This window comes from Talaromyces rugulosus, chromosome I, assembly GCF_013368755.1.
Source record: "Talaromyces rugulosus chromosome I, complete sequence".
NCBI classification, from domain to species: Eukaryota; Fungi; Ascomycota; class Eurotiomycetes; order Eurotiales; family Trichocomaceae; genus Talaromyces; species Talaromyces rugulosus.
The window spans coordinates 2,417,078-2,434,541 of record NC_049561.1 but is presented as its reverse complement, the minus strand read 5'-3'; the positions used below and the strand labels follow the sequence as shown (position 1 = coordinate 2,434,541).

General features: G+C 48.1%; 6 protein-coding genes across 6 annotated transcripts; 3 read left to right on the top strand and 3 right to left on the bottom strand.

The window, feature by feature from the left end:
- Positions 1 to 967: 967 nt before the first annotated feature.
- Positions 968 to 2,198, bottom strand: TRUGW13939_00828 (uncharacterized protein; the record flags this gene model as incomplete). The annotated part of the gene is made up of 3 exons (XM_035484034.1): positions 968 to 1,033; positions 1,096 to 1,644; positions 1,728 to 2,198. 3 exons carry the CDS (start codon positions 2,196 to 2,198, stop codon positions 968 to 970), a joined length of 1,086 nt encoding a protein of 361 aa, XP_035339927.1.
- Positions 2,199 to 3,073: 875 nt separating this feature from the next.
- On the bottom strand, positions 3,074 to 6,636 carry TRUGW13939_00827 (uncharacterized protein; the record flags this gene model as incomplete). Its single annotated transcript, XM_035484033.1, has 4 exons — positions 3,074 to 3,154; positions 3,226 to 4,890; positions 4,950 to 5,691; positions 6,146 to 6,636. Coding segments are annotated over 4 exons (2,979 nt in total), but the record flags the coding sequence as incomplete, so codon positions are not given.
- Positions 6,637 to 7,194: 558 nt separating this feature from the next.
- On the top strand, positions 7,195 to 8,699 carry TRUGW13939_00826 (uncharacterized protein; the record flags this gene model as incomplete). The annotated part of the gene is made up of 3 exons (XM_035484032.1): positions 7,195 to 7,232; positions 7,293 to 7,459; positions 7,513 to 8,699. The coding sequence occupies 3 exons, from the start codon at positions 7,195 to 7,197 to the stop codon at positions 8,697 to 8,699; spliced, it is 1,392 nt and encodes a 463-aa protein (XP_035339925.1).
- A 314-nt stretch (positions 8,700 to 9,013) lies between these two features.
- On the bottom strand, positions 9,014 to 10,563 carry TRUGW13939_00825 (uncharacterized protein; the record flags this gene model as incomplete). The annotated part of the gene is made up of 3 exons (XM_035484031.1): positions 9,014 to 9,604; positions 9,657 to 10,050; positions 10,112 to 10,563. The coding sequence occupies 3 exons, from the start codon at positions 10,561 to 10,563 to the stop codon at positions 9,014 to 9,016; spliced, it is 1,437 nt and encodes a 478-aa protein (XP_035339924.1).
- A 1,629-nt stretch (positions 10,564 to 12,192) lies between these two features.
- On the top strand, positions 12,193 to 15,626 carry TRUGW13939_00824 (uncharacterized protein; the record flags this gene model as incomplete). Its single annotated transcript, XM_035484030.1, has 4 exons — positions 12,193 to 12,736; positions 12,790 to 13,865; positions 13,915 to 15,327; positions 15,390 to 15,626. 4 exons carry the CDS (start codon positions 12,193 to 12,195, stop codon positions 15,624 to 15,626), a joined length of 3,270 nt encoding a protein of 1,089 aa, XP_035339923.1.
- An 830-nt stretch (positions 15,627 to 16,456) lies between these two features.
- TRUGW13939_00823 (uncharacterized protein) lies at positions 16,457 to 17,078 on the top strand (the record flags this gene model as incomplete). The annotated part of the gene is made up of 4 exons (XM_035484029.1): positions 16,457 to 16,557; positions 16,635 to 16,790; positions 16,865 to 16,931; positions 16,986 to 17,078. 4 exons carry the CDS (start codon positions 16,457 to 16,459, stop codon positions 17,076 to 17,078), a joined length of 417 nt encoding a protein of 138 aa, XP_035339922.1.
- Between the last annotated feature and the right edge of the window lie 386 nt (positions 17,079 to 17,464).

Genomic DNA, 17,464 nt, shown 5'->3' with positions numbered 1-17,464 from the left:
GACGGTGCCCAGCGGATGTTCTATTTTGTATTGTTTTCAGGTTCTCGGAACAACCGGTTGGTGAGGACAGACAACAAACCACAACTCGCACCGAGATGATCAATTCCTCATTGTCTAAGTCATTGGACAGGACTTCCATGACCCCAGTTATGCCAACAGTACGCCCCTGTAATGCCGATTCCAGTACCGGGGAAGACGTTGACACGCATTCGCCTGATGCTATTGGCAGCGATCGACAGTAAACTTTTAAGGACTATATTGTTGTCGCCTGCTACACCCAATAAAGCTAGCCCCTAAGGGGCTGTGAAAATAAACCAATATTCTTAACAGATTGTCTTCCGTTGCCTAGGTGGCTTACTGTTTGTCGGGCATAAATGCGCGAGAAATAGTATGCCCAACCCTAGGGGATGGCGTCAGGCGCGCGCCAGGCGTGGACAGAGCAGAGAGGGCACGGCCCTCTTTGCGCGTACAAATTAAAGGGGGAAAAAGTGGCCAGGAAGAAAAAATATTGAAGATAGAACGAAGCTCGAGGTCATGAAGCTACGGGTGGCACGTTGTCGATGGCGACTCCTGCCCTAATTGTTTGCCGCTTTGGGAAATTCGGCGGCCACAGGCGGCGACAACACAAACATAGTGTCGTCGGCACAAGTCATTGTGTTTTCCTTCTAACCTGGGTGAATAACTAGTCGAGTCGAGATAATCCCTCATACTTCTGCTATATGGAGTTTCAGATAAGATGATCGGCATGGGGTATCATAATAGACCTCCGAGGTAGGGCGCCATCGCCACAGGCTGGCAGATTGCGCAACATAACGGAGCATTGATTACAAGCTGGATACTACACCAGTCCCTTTAGATCTATGGTACTTTGTCGGCTGAAGAAAATGGAGAAAGCTTCCTTTAGTGTTGCTAGTATATGCCAGTTGCTTAAGGCTGAACTCTCGGTATCGTGAAAGTGGATAGTACCCTACGTTGCCTTCGCTTTCAGGCTCGGTTTTTCAGGTAATTTGATGCCCAGTCTCCTAGCATAATCCTGGGAAAGAAATGTCAGATCTAACCCAAAAGAAGAGATAAGAGAGTGTGATCCCTACGTACCTCACAACTAAGCCGGATGCCTTCTTCAAGCCCTAGTCGAGCTTCATAACCTAGAATCCGTCTAGCCTTCTCACCGCTTGCGTACCTAATATGACACGCATCCCTCACGCTTCCCCGGCTGAGAGTAGTCGCAGTTCCAGAAAACCAGGTGTAGCACTCGGACAGCAGCCCAGCCACCCAGGCTAGGGATACGGGGACGTGCACTGTAAATGGTGGAATGTGACCAAAATGAGCCCATATTGCGAGACAAAAGTCCCGAAAAGGTATTGGCTCGTTATTTTGAATGAAAAACGCCTCGCCTGCCGCGGTTCGGGTTGATATCAGGTTCTCGGCAGCCAATACATGTGCATCTGCGATGTTCTGGACTAGGGTTATGTCCCAGTAGTTCAGCCCACCTCCGAGAACCCATGGTGTCTCCAATTTGGCAATGCATGCGTGGATTGCAGGTAGTAGTTGATAGTCACCTGGCCCTGTGAGCACTGAAGGCCGGAGAGAACAGGTAACCATTTCGGTACATGACGCCTCGAGCACCAGTTTTTCTGCCGCTGCCTACAATATCGACAAACTCGTCAGCATGATAGTAGAAAAAAATGGCGGGTTCCTCCAAAATTCAGCAGGCTCGTCATACCAACCTTTGATTCGCCATATATTAGTGAAGTCTGCGATGTAGGCCAGTCTTCGCCAATGTTCCTATATGAGAGACGCATGTCGTCTATCGTGACGCAACAACTACTCGTAAATACAAAGGCCTTGACACCAAGTCGTTTCGAGACTTCTAGCATGATCCTCGTGCCATCAACATTTAGTTTCCAGACCGCGCTCTGCATTCTTCGCCCAAACCGCTCTGCCAGAACAGGGACAATGCCAGCTGTGTGTATTATGGTGGTGGGCCGCGCTCGTTGGATTGCTTTTTCAACTTCGACAACAGATGTCACGTCCACTCTGACGAACTCAGCCTGCGGTGGTATTTTATGGATTGAACCCGGGGGTGCAATATCTATGACGGTGATTGTGCATCTTGGGTACTTTTCCGCTATTGCCCTTGCGATCGCGGATCCAACAAATCCGCAGCCACCGGCGATGAGGATATTGCTGAGCTCCATCGATATAAGGGGGGGCGGGGGGTTTCTTGATATAACTTGATCAAGAATAGAGTTTTCTTTCGTTATTGTGTAGATGCACATTGAATAAAGGAAGCCGCTCCAAGTATCCGGAGCGAACTATCTCCGATGGTTGCATGAACGACGTCAATTGTTGCTTGCTGATTGGCCAGTCTCCGCATTGAGCGGAGATTGCACTATATCACTCTGTTGATTACCTCGAGCTTGTATACTCATTAGAAGATCTTTCAAGAAGGTAAATGTTTATAGCTCGGTAAAACTTGGTTATTCGAGGGTGGCTGTCTATCGATAACATGATTGTTGGAACGATAATAGTATACAGTTGTCAAGCCCAAAAAATAATAAACCGCCGTGAACAGGTGAAATGTGAGATCCCACCCCTTTCAAAGTCTTCCTTGATTAATTCTGAATTCCTGCTTTGTTCGCTTCCTCTGACTATGCAAAATGTAGACGTATATATCGAAATCTTCCTATCCCCTAACAACAACATCAGTAACTGCCACGAGAGACACACGGCCCAAGAGATCACCCAACTTACTCCGATTTGACAATTTTCTTTGTCACAAGGTATGCAATTGTGCATAAACTAGTAATCTTGAGAATCTTGCCTGCGCTCCGAGGCTGTACTCCCAAGAAAACATCACGCCGGCGGGAAATCCGGCCCGGATAATTCTTTCGGAAAAAGGCAAGACGATACATTTTGCCTATTTTAATTAATTCTGAAGGTAGATTATTGACCCAGGGCCCTCTGTAGCCCAAGGGATTGCTCTTTATAGTTGCGTTGGGGGACTAGTTGAATTCACCGAGATTTATACCGAACTTCGGCATATTAACTGTCCCCGAGCTTCCCCCCCCTTTTACCACCTAAAGGCAGATGGCTGCTCGACAAGCCCCGGGAAACCTAGATAATCTGAAAAGTTCATACCAAGGCTCAAAGCCTGTGGTATCCAAAAATAAAGATAATCAATATGCATAATTCACGACAGAAAAAATGTGGGAAATTACTTACCCAGTCCTCTATAGGGAGCAAGGACGTAAGGTCTTCGATTTCACTTGGCAGCGGCTCTGTTGCAATATTGAGGTCTTCATCGGCCTTTGATTTTTGAAGCAAAGCAAAGCATTTCTTCAAACTGGCCCTGACATCGTCGTAGATTGTCTGTTTTACGGGTAATCCGGATTCCGTGGCACGAACCAGGGCCAAAACACCCGTGAGATAGTTGTACCTCTTTAAACTTGGGATGCCAAATTCAAAGGGTTGTTCTAATTGACCGTGTATAGACTTGAGGCATTTCAAAAGTGGTGCCCGATTAGCCTTTGTCATTTCGCCCAGTGGGTCGCTTCCTGAATGTGGTGTTTGGGGTACCCCTAATGAGTTTTCTTCCTCGATTTGCATTGTAATCTCCAATCCCAGCACCGAGATAAAATCCATGCAAAGTGCCCCTTTGAAGGAAGCATTCCCGGATAAAGTTAGGCAAGATAAATCTTTCTGGGAATCAGTTGCTATATCCAATCTTTCTGTGTACGAGGATATCACTAGGCAAGACTCTACGCATATTTTGCGCGATAGATAGTACCGTGGGTCTTTCCGTGCCTGAATCATAAAAGGTCGATGTAAGAATATAATATATCTTCGCAGAAGCATGTCGAGAAATTTGCGATGAAACTCTGTCGGGCTGTTTCGGCTTTCAAAGATGGACTTGTGCTCTTGAAAAAAAGCCGAAATCTCACGACAGGCAACTTGCAACTCTTTGCCAAGTCTCAATGCGTTTTCGTAGGTTAAATCCTCCCGAACAGGTTTGTTGATGAGTCGAGCTACTTCGAGCCTCAGGCGGATCGATCTCGCCAGCAATATCTGAACGGATGAGTCCGTAAAGATTTGATCGCTTTGGGTCTTGACATGCGTCTTAGTCTCCGGAGAAATATCGTCATCATTAACATTGGAAGGAGATACGCTATCGACGTCTTCCAATGAAAGCAGACATGGGACCCCAGAATCCATGATAGACTGGATATACAGCTCAGAAACTGTTGCCCACAGTCTATTTCTCATTTCAGCTTGAAATGGCGAAAGGTTCGGGAAAAGACCTGTATTCCGATGTAACCCCATCATCATAGCCATGTTAAGCATAGAGTCTGCGGATATCCAAAGAGGACTACTCAAGCAACCAGCTTGCCGTGCTAGGATCACCAAACAGCAGATCTGAAGACCATCCAGATTAAAAGTGGCTGACTCGGAGGGGCCTATCAGCCACCATTGTGCTGCATACACCCACTGTCGTGCTAGTCTTTGAAGGTATTTCTGTGTTTTCTCGTCTTTGTGAAATATTGTCCCAATGGCAAATAGTAGGGATAACTTCATTACGAAACTTGTGGAAGAAGTACCAGGGCTTGCCCAAAAGTCCTCATATTCTTTCCAAAAAGTTGGAATATGAACGAGGCGGTATATGTGCTCAAATGTCCGCATGTAGCACCGCAGTAGTTCGTCACACAATTCCCTTTGGGGGAAGGTACTTAGAAGATCCATAGTGGGAAGTAGGTTTTCATTTGACAGCTGCATTTTCCACGACTGTCTGAGGTAATAACAATCCTTCACAGCAGTGCTAAAGTTGGCCACGTCGTCCTTTGCAAAAGAAAACTCTATATCTTTGGGAGTAAAATCTCCAATAACTTGAAACTATTAGGATGTTAATGGACCAACCGTGCATTCCAAGGGTAACAAATGAGATAAAGTACCTCTGCTGCTGCGTTTACCCAGTGATTGGCCCCGAACAACTTGGTTTTCTGGGAAGAAACACGCAAGCGCGGCACTGGTGCAGTAATTGATGAGCTTCCATGTATTTGACTTGGTCCAGACTGCAAAGAAGGTCTTTGTTCAGTTGGGTTGGGATGATGTATAGTACTCTGTCCTGGCGTTATAGAGGTATGAGAAGAGCTCAGCACTGCCGGAATTTGATCTGCTACTCGGCCTGTTGACACAAAGTCCTCTAATTGACGAATACGCTGCTGAAGATCCTCGATGATTTGTGCAGTCTGAGGAGGCGGGGCGTCAGGATTGCCTAATTCACCGAGGTCACCGGCATTTATATCCCTCTCGTTGGAAAATGCCGAAGCTAAGCTTCGCTTTCTCCCGTCTGCACGACTTAAAAATGTTACAGGGGATGGCTCTCTTATAGAAGTAGACGTGTTCACTTGAGATATATGGCCCGGACTATACGAGCACGTCAAGGACTCTCTGGAACGCGTGCAAGGTGTGCAGGGCAACTTTCGGTCGCAGCGCAACTTCCGCCGACGACACTGCTCGCATGCCAGTGGAGGTCGCCTACGTTTCCTTGGTGTAGTTTCAATTGGAGCCGAAGATGACATTTCTTTAATGACGGTGTTGTGAGTTGCTGGACTTTGTTGTTGAAGGGAAATCCGAACTTCGGGGTTGACGACACCTCCAGCTCGGGGGTGGGATCTCGGCCTCGGCTTCGGCCTAGGACTAACAACACGGGTTTCTTGCAGCCAATGTACCAGTTGATCATGCATGTGTTTTTTTTTTTCGGTTTTTTTTTCGTTCTAGTATTAATTTTCTTTAATATTCTACTTTGTAATTTTCTCAGGAACTGACAAAGACTTGGCATGATATCCACTAGACAAACTCCCTATAATAACCGATTTTGACTTGGGCCATATGTAACAATTTCATGATTACTGCAAATTACTGCACAGTACAACTTAATAGTCAGATTTGTTATATATTTGGACAACGAGAAGAGCCCCGTCATAAAGTACAGGTGTATAATACAAGAATCCAAGTCCCAGAACGCATAACATATGAAAAGAAAAGATGTGGTCATGTAACTCCTGCTCAAATGCATGTATAAAATCTAGGGACTTTTTATGCCACTCGGCACAAAACCAGCCCTCCCACTTTTTTCTCAATGCACTCTCGCGCCTCCATCACGCCCTGATCGGTTGCAAGGAACAGGCACTCTCCAGGTGACCGAAGGCCATCCACACGGCCACTTCTTTCGCCCATCAAGACCTGACGGAGACCTGGAAGGTCCAGGTTGATTCGGTGTTTGGGCTTGCTGATGGGAGTCAACTTTCCGAGGACCGGCTCGCTCTGCCAGTATTTGAGACCGAGCCACAGCCGTCTGGATGCGACGTTTTCTTGTGTAACAGGCTCGACTTCGACAAAATTACCGCCTACTTCTGGCATGCCGGTAAGGAAATGAGGCGGTGGAGGAACCTTTCCTGCGCGAATAACACTGCCGATGAGGCCCTGGTTTTGCATCGCGAGGACCAAGTTCAGGTGCATCTTTGTGGACGGTAGGGATGCGAGGCCTAGCCGGGCTTTGGTGACATTGTTGAGATGCGAACACATGTTCGCAAGGCTTGAAAGAGACATTATGACCGAGTCGAGCAGGCTGCGAGCCTAGGATGCGCCTGTTGTCAACTATTCGAGATTGCGACGTTAGCACCCAGCGAAGTCAAAAAGACGGGGTTAGAGGGCGGGAGCAGGATTGAGAGGCTACCTTGTTGAAGCAATATTCCCGGTCGCTATCAATTGAAACCCAGGCGACGAATTCCGACACAGTGCTGGATGCTCTTTGCGTTCCCGTCGGCCTCAAATGAAGCTATCAACACGAAAAATCTCGGGAAAAAAGTGCCGCCGAGCCCCGTGACCGGAGCCAAGGCGCTAGTCCCGTCTCGGTACAAGCGCGGACTAGGCGGCTTTAGCGTCGCGGGCTGCAGGCAAATCACATTGCAACGACGCATCGCAGCCATCCATGCTGCAGCTCTAAGCGCCGAGCTGTTTAGAGCGAAGAGGGAGTGATCAAGTAAGAGGTGAGTGCGTTTCATGTCCGCCCCCGTTTCCTACAGCAAATAAATTCCTTGGACCCCCTCCCTTCTTTCTGCATTATTATCTATCTTTTCTTGTACGTGCCTTGCGTGTAATCGCCGCCATCCGTTCGTTATCCCAGCCGCCGCCATGCCTCCTCTCCCTGGCGAAGACCTTCTACTAACAGTGTAAGTGCTCTATGCAGGCTTACACATTCTGGCAGTAACCTGACCTTGCCATCGCCCCAGCTTCGCGGATCTTCATTACTACTTTACAGCTCCCTCGCCGAAACCTACATACCATCGGTTCGATAAGGGCTCCTATCTCTATGTGTACCATGACGCCGCGCGGGGTAGTGCCAGGGTAGAGGTTGCCAACAACCCGGGAACCAACGATCAGGATGCATTCAATGGAGGTCAGTCATTAGTGATTTTAGTTATAAAGAGCTCGTCTGACTGGTCTACACAGCTTTGGACAATGTGCAAATCGTCCATTCCACTCGCTTTCCCACCCTGTGTACCCTGACCGTCGGGGCCCAGGTGGAAAACTCGCCAGTGTCATCGCACGGCAGCCCACTGGGGACCCAAGACCAATGGCTTCTCCCATTTACAGACCCCCGCGACAATTCCTCACGTCGCTTTCGCCTGCATACGCTAGATATCTACTTCTGGACCACCGACGATGTCGACCAGTTCTTGGATGCTGTCCAGCGACTCCTTCCTGCCCAGCAGGTCGAGACCGACCGTCCTTCCCATGTTCAACCCCAGGAAGGACAGGGAGTAAGTTCTGTGGTTGAAAAGCTGGAGAACGTCGCCATTACCGACCCATCATACCAGAACGGCCAAACTCGAGACTCACAATCTCAATCCAACCCGGTTGCCAGAGAGACAACCAGCCAAGAAGCACAGAATTTCGCTCCGCTGGCATACAATCCTGCAGCCCCCGCAGCTCCAGAGCCCATCAAGCATCGCGAGAAGACCCCACCTCCACCAGATGGAGTAGAAGGCACCGGGCTATCAGCGGCGGTTGCAGTTGACCAGGGTATTTATCACCCCCAGGCGCATATTCCAGGTGGCTTCTCTCAGCAGCAAGCTCAGGCAGTTCCTGGCCTCTCTCAGTACCGATACAGCTCTCCACCTCCAAGTGCAGGCTTGCCACCAACTCAAACCTTACCCGCAAGTCCCGGGTTCGTTGCCCCTCCCCTTGCGAGCCCCCCGCCAGTGCAATCTGTTGGGATGAGCTTTGCGCCGCCTCCGCAAAATCCCAACGCACATCTCTTTTCTCAAGGCCATGACACGCAACAAGCCCATGTACCCCAGCATTATGCACATGCGTCGCAAAATTCACTCCAAGGAAACTACTTGCCAAGCCAAGGCCATGGAATTGAAGATGAGCGTGTTGCAATCGGCGGGTATTCTCAATATTCGTACGGCCAGCACATTCAACAGCATCCGGGTGCCATGAATAGTGAATACGATATCCATAGCCAGGTCTATCGCCCCACAGAGTCTGAAGCCAAGGGTTCGATACAAAAGAATGCGAAGAAAGCCATGGCAAACCCCAATTCGCGATCTCACAAACTGGAAGACAAGGCTGGCAAGGTGGAGAACAAGGTCAATGGATTTTTGAAGAGACTGGAGAAGAGCATTGGATAGAACAGTCATCAGCCTGTCAGCGAGTTTGCATCATATACCCGTAACGGCCTTTTTCGTGTATTTTGTCTCATCCTTGTATGCTCTGCCGTATTTTATAACATTGCCACAATGACGAATTTTCCAGTTATGTTCTTTTTATCTACCGGAATTATCTATAGCAAAGTCTTATGCTGTAATTACATGTGCTCGCCAGTCCGGCCCTGGACTGATTGTGTAACGGCATATTCACTTGCTCCTGCCTCCGGCCACGATACTTCATGTACAACATTTAAACCAACATATCAATAAACACGTCAACCTGATTACATGTACATTCAATCCATCCATGTGACACTTTTGGTGACCATAAACTCCTTCACGCCTTCGTCCGTGTTGAAGCGACCCCAGCCGCTACTCTTGACACCGCCATGGGGAAGGGCTGCTTCATCATGAACAGTCATGCTGTTGATGTGTACCGCCCCCGACTGGATCTTCTTGGCCATTGCAAGTCCCTTGCGAAGATCCTCGGTAAAAATAGCTGCTGATAGACCATAGTCACCTGAATTGGCCAACCGAATGGCTTCCTCGTCGCTGTCAACGACCATGTATGCCGCAAACGAAGCAAATGACTCCTCTTGCCAGACGGGCATATCTTCCTTGACATTTCCGAGTATTACGGGTGCCATGCGCACACTTGTCTCGTCCGGTTTGATATCACCATTGAACGATCCATGGGCGACCTCTGCTCCAGCTGATAGCGCGCCGGATATCAAATCGCTTATACGCTTTTTTGCGGTCATGCTTACCAGGGTCGGCTCTGAGTCCAACGGGGCATTTTCGAAACTCTTCTTCAAGACGTCGTTGAAATCCTTGGCAATGGAAGAGTGCAGTATAATGCGGTCGGTTGACATACAGATTTGGCCTGACTAAAAAGGAGGGTTAGCCCGATAAACAATTGATAGCTTGATTATTGTTTACATTGATAAAAGCGCCGAACATGACCCCCTGAGCTGCGGTCTGAAGGTTGGCATCTTCGCACACAATAGCGCAGTTTTTGCCTCCGAGTTCCATCAGGCACGGCTTGAGATTCTGTCCACAAAGGGCTGCCACTTTTCGACCAACGGCCGTACTCCCCGTGAAATTAACCTTGCGGATGGCCGGGTGCTCTATCATGGCGTTCACCACGGCAGGTGCATCTTGAGGTCTGGTTGAAACCAGATTGAAGCATCCCGCTGGCAGCCCGGCATCGAGAAAGGCGCGTGCCACGGCATAGTAGCAGCGAGGCGTCTGTTCAGATGATTTGATAACGGTAGTATTTCCTCCTGCCAGAGCACATGCGGCGGCGCGGATAGCGAATACATACGGTGCATTCCTACGTTATGTGACCTTAGCATAAAAATGTCCACATTATTGTCATCAACGGATCCACCTACCACGGAACGATGCCCAAGATTACCCCCATGGGCTCTCTATACACAATGGCGCTTTGCCCCTCTGCTTCTACGACCGGAACGTGACCGCAGATGGAAGATATTCGAGAAGCAGCATCACGTAGCATCTTAATAGACAGCGGGACAACAAACCCACTGGAAGAGATAACATCAGCACCCATCTCGACCCGCATGAACTCGGCATTTTCCTCGAGCCGCGACTCCAAAACATCTGCGGTTTTGAGAAGAATGTCTCTTCTCACAGTTGGCTTGGTAGCCGACCATTCCGGAAACGCACGCTGGGCAGACTCAACGGCACAGATGGCATCGTCCGGGGTCGCAGATGCAGCTGTCCAACATTTATCGTTTGTGTACGAACTAATGACCTCAAAGGAGCTCTGGCCAGGATCCTCCTCGCCATGAATGACTAGAGGGACATGATAAGGAGAAGACATTTCGAATGGGTATAGTTCGGGTGGGTAGCGAAATTAGACAACTATAAATCTTTTTTCTTCAGTGATGCTGCCCCCCCCCATGTTCATTATCGTTAGTCTATTAGCGAGCCAAGAACAAAGAGCCTGCATACCCCTCCCTAGTGCAATTTTATCGACCTGGAACTTACCACTGTTCCGAAAAGAGACCGCTTAGTGGGGATTGTCGAACAGGACGCAGGCTAGCTTCTGGGGCTTTGGATTGCACGAGACAGCTTTGCTTGATGGGAAATAAGTAAATTGGCTGTGTGTAAAGATAATTACAGGATTTGTGAAAAACATTTTCTATGTTGGCGACCATATGTTGGCCTGAGGCGAATATGTCGACAGCACTTGAGGATTGCTCACATATTATTCTTGACCGGGAAATTACCACCGTACCAAAAAAAAAAAAAAAGGAACGCCTTCGTGGGAATTGTTCCCATCATGTTAGCTGCCAACCAAAAAGCCTTTGGCTGGTTGGTCAGTCCTTGTTATCCAACACATATAAGGTTGGCCAGACTGGACGCCTAAGATAAGCAGTACTAGTAGCTTAATCCTTAGCATCGGATTTTTACAGAAACTTTTCAGTTCACTTCCTTCAGTCTTCACTTAGGTTCCTTTTTCGTAGGATTCCAAAGAAAGGAAGAGAACTAAACCGCCATACAGCGGATTCGAAAGTAAACACCAGGTTCGTAATAATCTCAACATGTTGGCTGCTTCAGCTGGTTGGTCTGTCCTTGTTATCCAACAATTGCTTGGCATTGGTCATTAATATATATGACTTGGTCGACAAATATAATATATCCATGTATTAGTCGACAACTTTTTTACTAGCTATCACGCTTCACGGAAGTTCGAGTCGCACTCAGCTTTTCCCTGGCAGCACCAGTAGACATGACAAGCTTTTTTCAGCATATCTTGGCTTAAAAAAAATATTTTCCGAGATGGCAGAACAACAGGAAACAGCTGTGGAAAGTAATTTGAATTCATTTCGATAAATACGAAGATGGCTGGGATGAAAAGTCACAAAGAGGAGATGAGGAGATTGGAAGATAGGAAGGAAGAAGGAAGGGTTGGGATGGGGAGGGAATAAAGAAGAAAAAAAAATAAGTGCAGCTTTTTACCGCGCCATACAATAGTTGTTGTATTTGTGCATTGTGCTATCCGAAAATAACATTAAGGACTTTTGTATAGTAATGAATTTGTATAGACAGTCGACAAGGCCCCGTTTTAAACGGCGTGGGTGGGGAATGCCAAGCTATCGAGGTCATCTGACGAGCGGGGATAGACCGTGACACGCGTCGTATCATTGGCTCCCGTGGCGTCATCTTAATCCGCAGCAGCCTAGGTACGCCGCCAATTAGGTCATAGCAGGACATCACACTCCGACTCCAACCCCCCAGCCTCATCAATCACCAGACCTAGCTGCTGTTTCTTGTACTATCACAGCTAGCACTTATCTCTCGACTGCTTCCTTGTGTGAATAGACCACAAGCGGTATTTCCATGGCTTGTTAGCGAGCTGCTGACCGTTCGGCAAACTACGCCGGCCCCGACTGCGATAGACACACCTTCCAATGCTCGTCGAGCTCATTTGACCCCGGTCTCAAGTATGCGAATCATACATATGCTCGGAATAGCAGCTACCATAGCTTCTACAGGAAGCCAGGTGGCTGCTGCAAACTACACCTCCGAAAATACGGACCCTCTCTTCTCCGTCTTCGACGATCGCCCTGACAACTGTCCTCCGTGTTTCAATTGCCAGCTCGACGCATTCCAGTGCCACCAGTTCGCTTCGTGCAATAAATACACCGGAAAGTGTTCCTGTCCTCCTGGTTACGGCGGCGATGACTGCTCAACCCCAACCTGTGGCTCTCTCTCCGATGGGCTCAACCGGGGACCGCGCCAAGACAAGTACTGCGATTGCAAAGATGGGTGGGATGGAATCAACTGCAACGTTTGCAAAACAGACGATTCGTGCAACTCGATGATGCCGGATGGTGAAGGAGGTGTTTGTTATACCCAGGGTCTCGTGGTGAAAGAGAACCACCAAATGTGCGATGTGACCAATCGCAAGATTCTCGACCAGTTGAAAGAACGCAAGCCTCAAGTTACATTCTCCTGCAAAGACGAAGACGAAACATGTAACTTTCAATGTATGTTCCATCATATCCCACATCAAACCGATCACCACTGACGTTTCATCTAGTTTGGGTCGACCAGGTGGAGTCGTTCTACTGTGCTCTCGATACATGCTCTTGGGGGATGGATGCACAATATGATCGGAACGAAACAAATTATAAATGTGAAAATATTAAATGCGCGTGTATTCCGGGGCGGATGCTCTGTGGTGAAGACGGCTCGATCGACATTGGAGACTTCCTCGAAGAGGAGATCAAGGGCCCAGCAACTTTCAACACACTCTCAACAGAGGGAGGTAGCAGCAGTGATGGCAGTGCCTTCAAAGAACCTGCTATGAATGATTTGATTAAGAGCGTCTTTGGTGATGAAAGTATCACTCTACAGTGCCATTCTGGAGAGTGTCTCTACAAAACAGACGTGCCCGGTTATCAACGTCCCGTGAAAGAGATTAACAAGCCTCTTATTGCTGGAGTCATCGCCGGCTGTGCCCTCTTTGTCGTTGCAGTTATCCTGGGTATCTGGTACCTGTCCAGGCGCGCCGCATACCGTGGTTATGGTGCTATTCGACTTTCCGACGACTCAGAAGATGAGGGGGACAAGCTTCTCAGCGAGCAGCGAGCAGCTTCTCTACTCTTCGAGAATGTGTCGTACCATCTCAACGAGAAAGAAATCCTGTCGGGTGTCCAAGGCGCCGCCCATCCAGGTGAAATAACAGCCATCATGGGTGCGTCCGGAGCCGGTAAAACCACCTTCCTCGACATCCTGGCCCGGAAGAACAAACGAGGTCTAGTCCAGGGTGATTTCTTTGTCAATGGAGAAAAAATGAGCGAAAACGATTTCAAGAGCATGATTGGCTTTGTAGACCAAGAAGACACTATGCTGCCAACATTGACCGTTCACGAAACCATTTTGACCAGCGCTCTTTTGAGGCTTCCCAAGGACATGAGTCGCTTCAACAAGGAGCAAAGAGTGACGGAAGTAGAAAAACAGCTTGGGATTTATCACATCAAGGATCAAATCATTGGTTCTGAAGAAGGTCGCGGACGTGGCATTTCTGGTGGCGAGAAGAGGAGAGTAGGCATTGCCTGCGAATTGGTTACAAGCCCGAGTATCCTCTTCCTCGATGAACCAACCAGCGGTCTGGTAAGGCACCCCTCTCCAACGAATACTAATACTTTGCTAACATACGAAGGATGCTTACAATGCCTTCAACGTCATTGAATGTCTTGTTACCCTCGCCAAAACGTACAACCGGACTGTTATATTCACTATTCACCAGCCTCGTTCAAACATTGTTGCTTTGTTCGATCGACTCATTCTCTTGGCCAAGGGTAGGACAGTGTACTCTGGACCCTTCTCGACCTGTCAGCAATACTTTGACCACATTGGCTACTCATGCCCACCGGGCTTCAATATCGCCGACTTTTTGGTCGATCTGACCATGCACGCTTCTGGTTCTCAGACGGCTAGCGAAGAAGAAACTCTGGATGTGCAGAGAGATAATCTTAAAACAGCATCCAGCAGCTTGAGAGCTGTCAAATCTATTGCTAGTGCATCCAATGCTAGTATTGAGGAACTTGGAAGGGCTGCCCAAGAAGCCGCATCGCGTCCTGGCAACAAGCGACACCAATCTTTGAAGCAACGCCAAGACAAACAGCTTTACACACGACGAAGAGCTGACGGAGACATTCCTGCTCCTCCCACTCCAAAGACCGATGAAGAGGACACCGTTACCACGGCCGGCAACAGCAATCAACAATGGCTTCGACTATCTTCCCGCCATGGTGCCGTTCCTCCTCAGGTTCTTGATGATCCTGACCATCTCCCACCCCCAGCCACAGGAACCACCGACCTAGACGCTCTTGTCGCCAGTTACGCCTCATCATATGTGGCCAACTCGGTCCATGAAGAGATTTCCTCTTCCGTGCAGCAAGCTACCGCAGCAAATGGAAACCCCAATGCCGATGCCCTTGGAAACAATGTGCCATTCAAAGGATACGCTCGCATTGGCCTCTTGAGACAGTTTGTGATCCTGTCTCAGCGGACATGGCGCAATTTATATCGCAATCCGATGTTGATGCTGACCCACTATGCTATTTCTATACTACTGGCAGTTCTGTGTGGGTATCTATTTTACGGCCTCACGGATGATATCAAGGGATTCCAGAACCGGCTTGGGTTGTTCTTCTTCATTTTGGCACTTTTCGGGTTCAGCACTTTGACGAGTCTCAACGTGTTTTCTTCGGAGCGGCTGCTCTTTGTGCGCGAGCGTGCAAACGGATACTATTCGCCTCTTGCGTATTTCTGTGCCAAGGTTGCATTTGACATCATCCCTCTACGCTTGATTCCTCCGATCCTCATGGGCGTTATTGTATACCCGATGACTGGACTAATTGCTGCATGGCCCGAATTCTTGCGGTTTGTTCTCATCCTGGTTCTGTTCAATCTGGCCGCTGCTGGAATCTGCCTGTTTATTGGTATCATTTTCCGCGATGGCGGCGTGGCCAACCTTATCGGTAGTTTGGTCATGCTATTCAGCTTGCTCTTCGCTGGTCTTCTGCTCAACCATGATGCTATTCCTAAAGCGGCTCTGTGGCTGCAAACTGTGAGTCTTCTTCATTCTTCTATTTCCTCTTCCATTGATGAAAGATGCTAACTATATCCCAGCTTTCCATATTCCATTATGGATTTGAAGCACTCATCGTGAATGAGGTTACTTTCCTGACACTGATTGACCACAAGTATGGACTAGACATTGAAGTTCCCGGCGCCTCGATCCTGAGCGCCTTTGGTTTCGACACCCTTGCTCTGTGGAAAGATGTCGTTGGCTTGGGCGTTATTTCGGCGACGTTTGTCGTTCTTGCTTACGCTGCGATGCATATCCTATTAGTAGAGAAGCGCTAGGCTCTTTTTACTTGCACATATTCCGTGTTGTGTACACGTCTGCTTTTATGAGCTCTGTATTTGACGTGTTTGAACATTGATAGATCCTTTTATATGCCTATGTTGAGTTTGCCGTGTACGTACGAAATATCTATGTGATATCATCCATGCCCTTCTGTAAACAAAGATAGCTATAATTCAGATTTTGTTTCGGGGAGTTTTCTTTTGCAAACAAGATTTGAGTGCAATACTATTATAAAACAATAGTATTGTTGAACTCTCCATGTAGTGCACTCAGCTCCGGAAGCGGAAACCCCACACAGCATGTGCAGCTGCAACGCTGAAAAGGCCAAGAAAGGCATCAGCAGTCCTGGCCAACCTTCCAATAATCAGAAATCATAGCTTGAATATTTCTTTTCTATTCGGTGCTTTCATTTCTCTTCCCCCTTTTGACGCAGTATTACGTGCTCTTTGCCAGGCGTATGAACAGATTCCCCACGCGGCTAGCTCGATTTAACTTTAGCCGCGCACCCAAAGCTGCCGGCGCAGAATTGCACCCAAGCGACCTCAACCACATCCAACACTCTTCTCCGGTGGCAATAATCAAAAGCTCCTCGCCCTTTGCTCTCTTCTCTCCCCCTTATCGCGAGCTTTCTGCCAGCAGTTGGCTGATTTTCTTGACACTCTGAACCGACATCTGCTCTTAAGAGAAAACATCCCTGCTTTTTCTGTATCACCTCGCCCGGCTTGCTGCACCTGCACCTCGGCTCGGAACGTCATCGCTCACAATACAACTGTAGTAACTCCCTTCTTTCAGAAACGTTACTTGACAAGAACAACTCGCTTTCACAATGTCTGGCGAGGCGTGGTTGTACCTGTTGGCGGTGTTGGTGAACGCCGTCAACCTGTTCCTTCAAGTGTTTTTCACCATCATGTACAGCGACTTGGAATGGTGAGTAAACAGCATTTTCTATAACCACGGCCATCGGATATCAAAGAAGATTGAAGCTAATGTTTTGGAAATGATAGTGACTATATCAACCCCATCGATCTGTGCAACCGCCTCAACGCTTATATCATCCCGGAAGCCGCTGTCCACGCATTCTTGACTTTCTTGTTTGTCATCAATGGCTACTGGCTCGCAATAATTCTCAACTTGCCCTTGCTTGCCTGGAACGGAAAGAAGTATGTCATTTTTTTAATAAAAAAATCGGGCTTGGGTATCGGATAAGACGTGCTGACTGAATGCGTAACTATAGGATCTTCGAGAACCAGCATCTTTTGGACGCAACTGAAATCTTCCGCAAGCTGAACGTTCACAAGAAGGTGAAATTAAACCGAATAAATTTCTGGTTCGCTCACTGCTAACGGCCCGTACAGGAGTCTTTTATCAAGCTCGGTTTCCATCTCTTGATGTTCTTCTTCTACCTCTACAGCATGATTGTCGCCCTCATCCGCGACGAGACCCACTAAACTGCGACAAGAAGCCAAATTCATACACGATTACTCATTTGAATTTTCATTTGAGTAGTGTTGAAGTGTTTCTGCAAACTGGAGAGCGACGTTACTAGGAAGATGCCATCGAGGTAGACAGCCGGCCTTTTGGAGCAACCCGAGCCCTCGGACAGCCACGTACTATGAATGACGAACGAAGTTTGCTTCTTAAGTTGAGTATACTTTTTTTGCTTTTTTTTTCCCTTTTTTGGACGGGGTTGTTTTGTTGCGACGAAGATAAATGGCACTGTTTTTTTAAACCCTTTGGATGGCTTGAGTATGAAGGTGGTGGGCAAAGATGCTAATGAGCGTACTGCTAGCTGTAAAGGTTCTGACCTGTGCTTTTAACGTTGTATATACCTCTA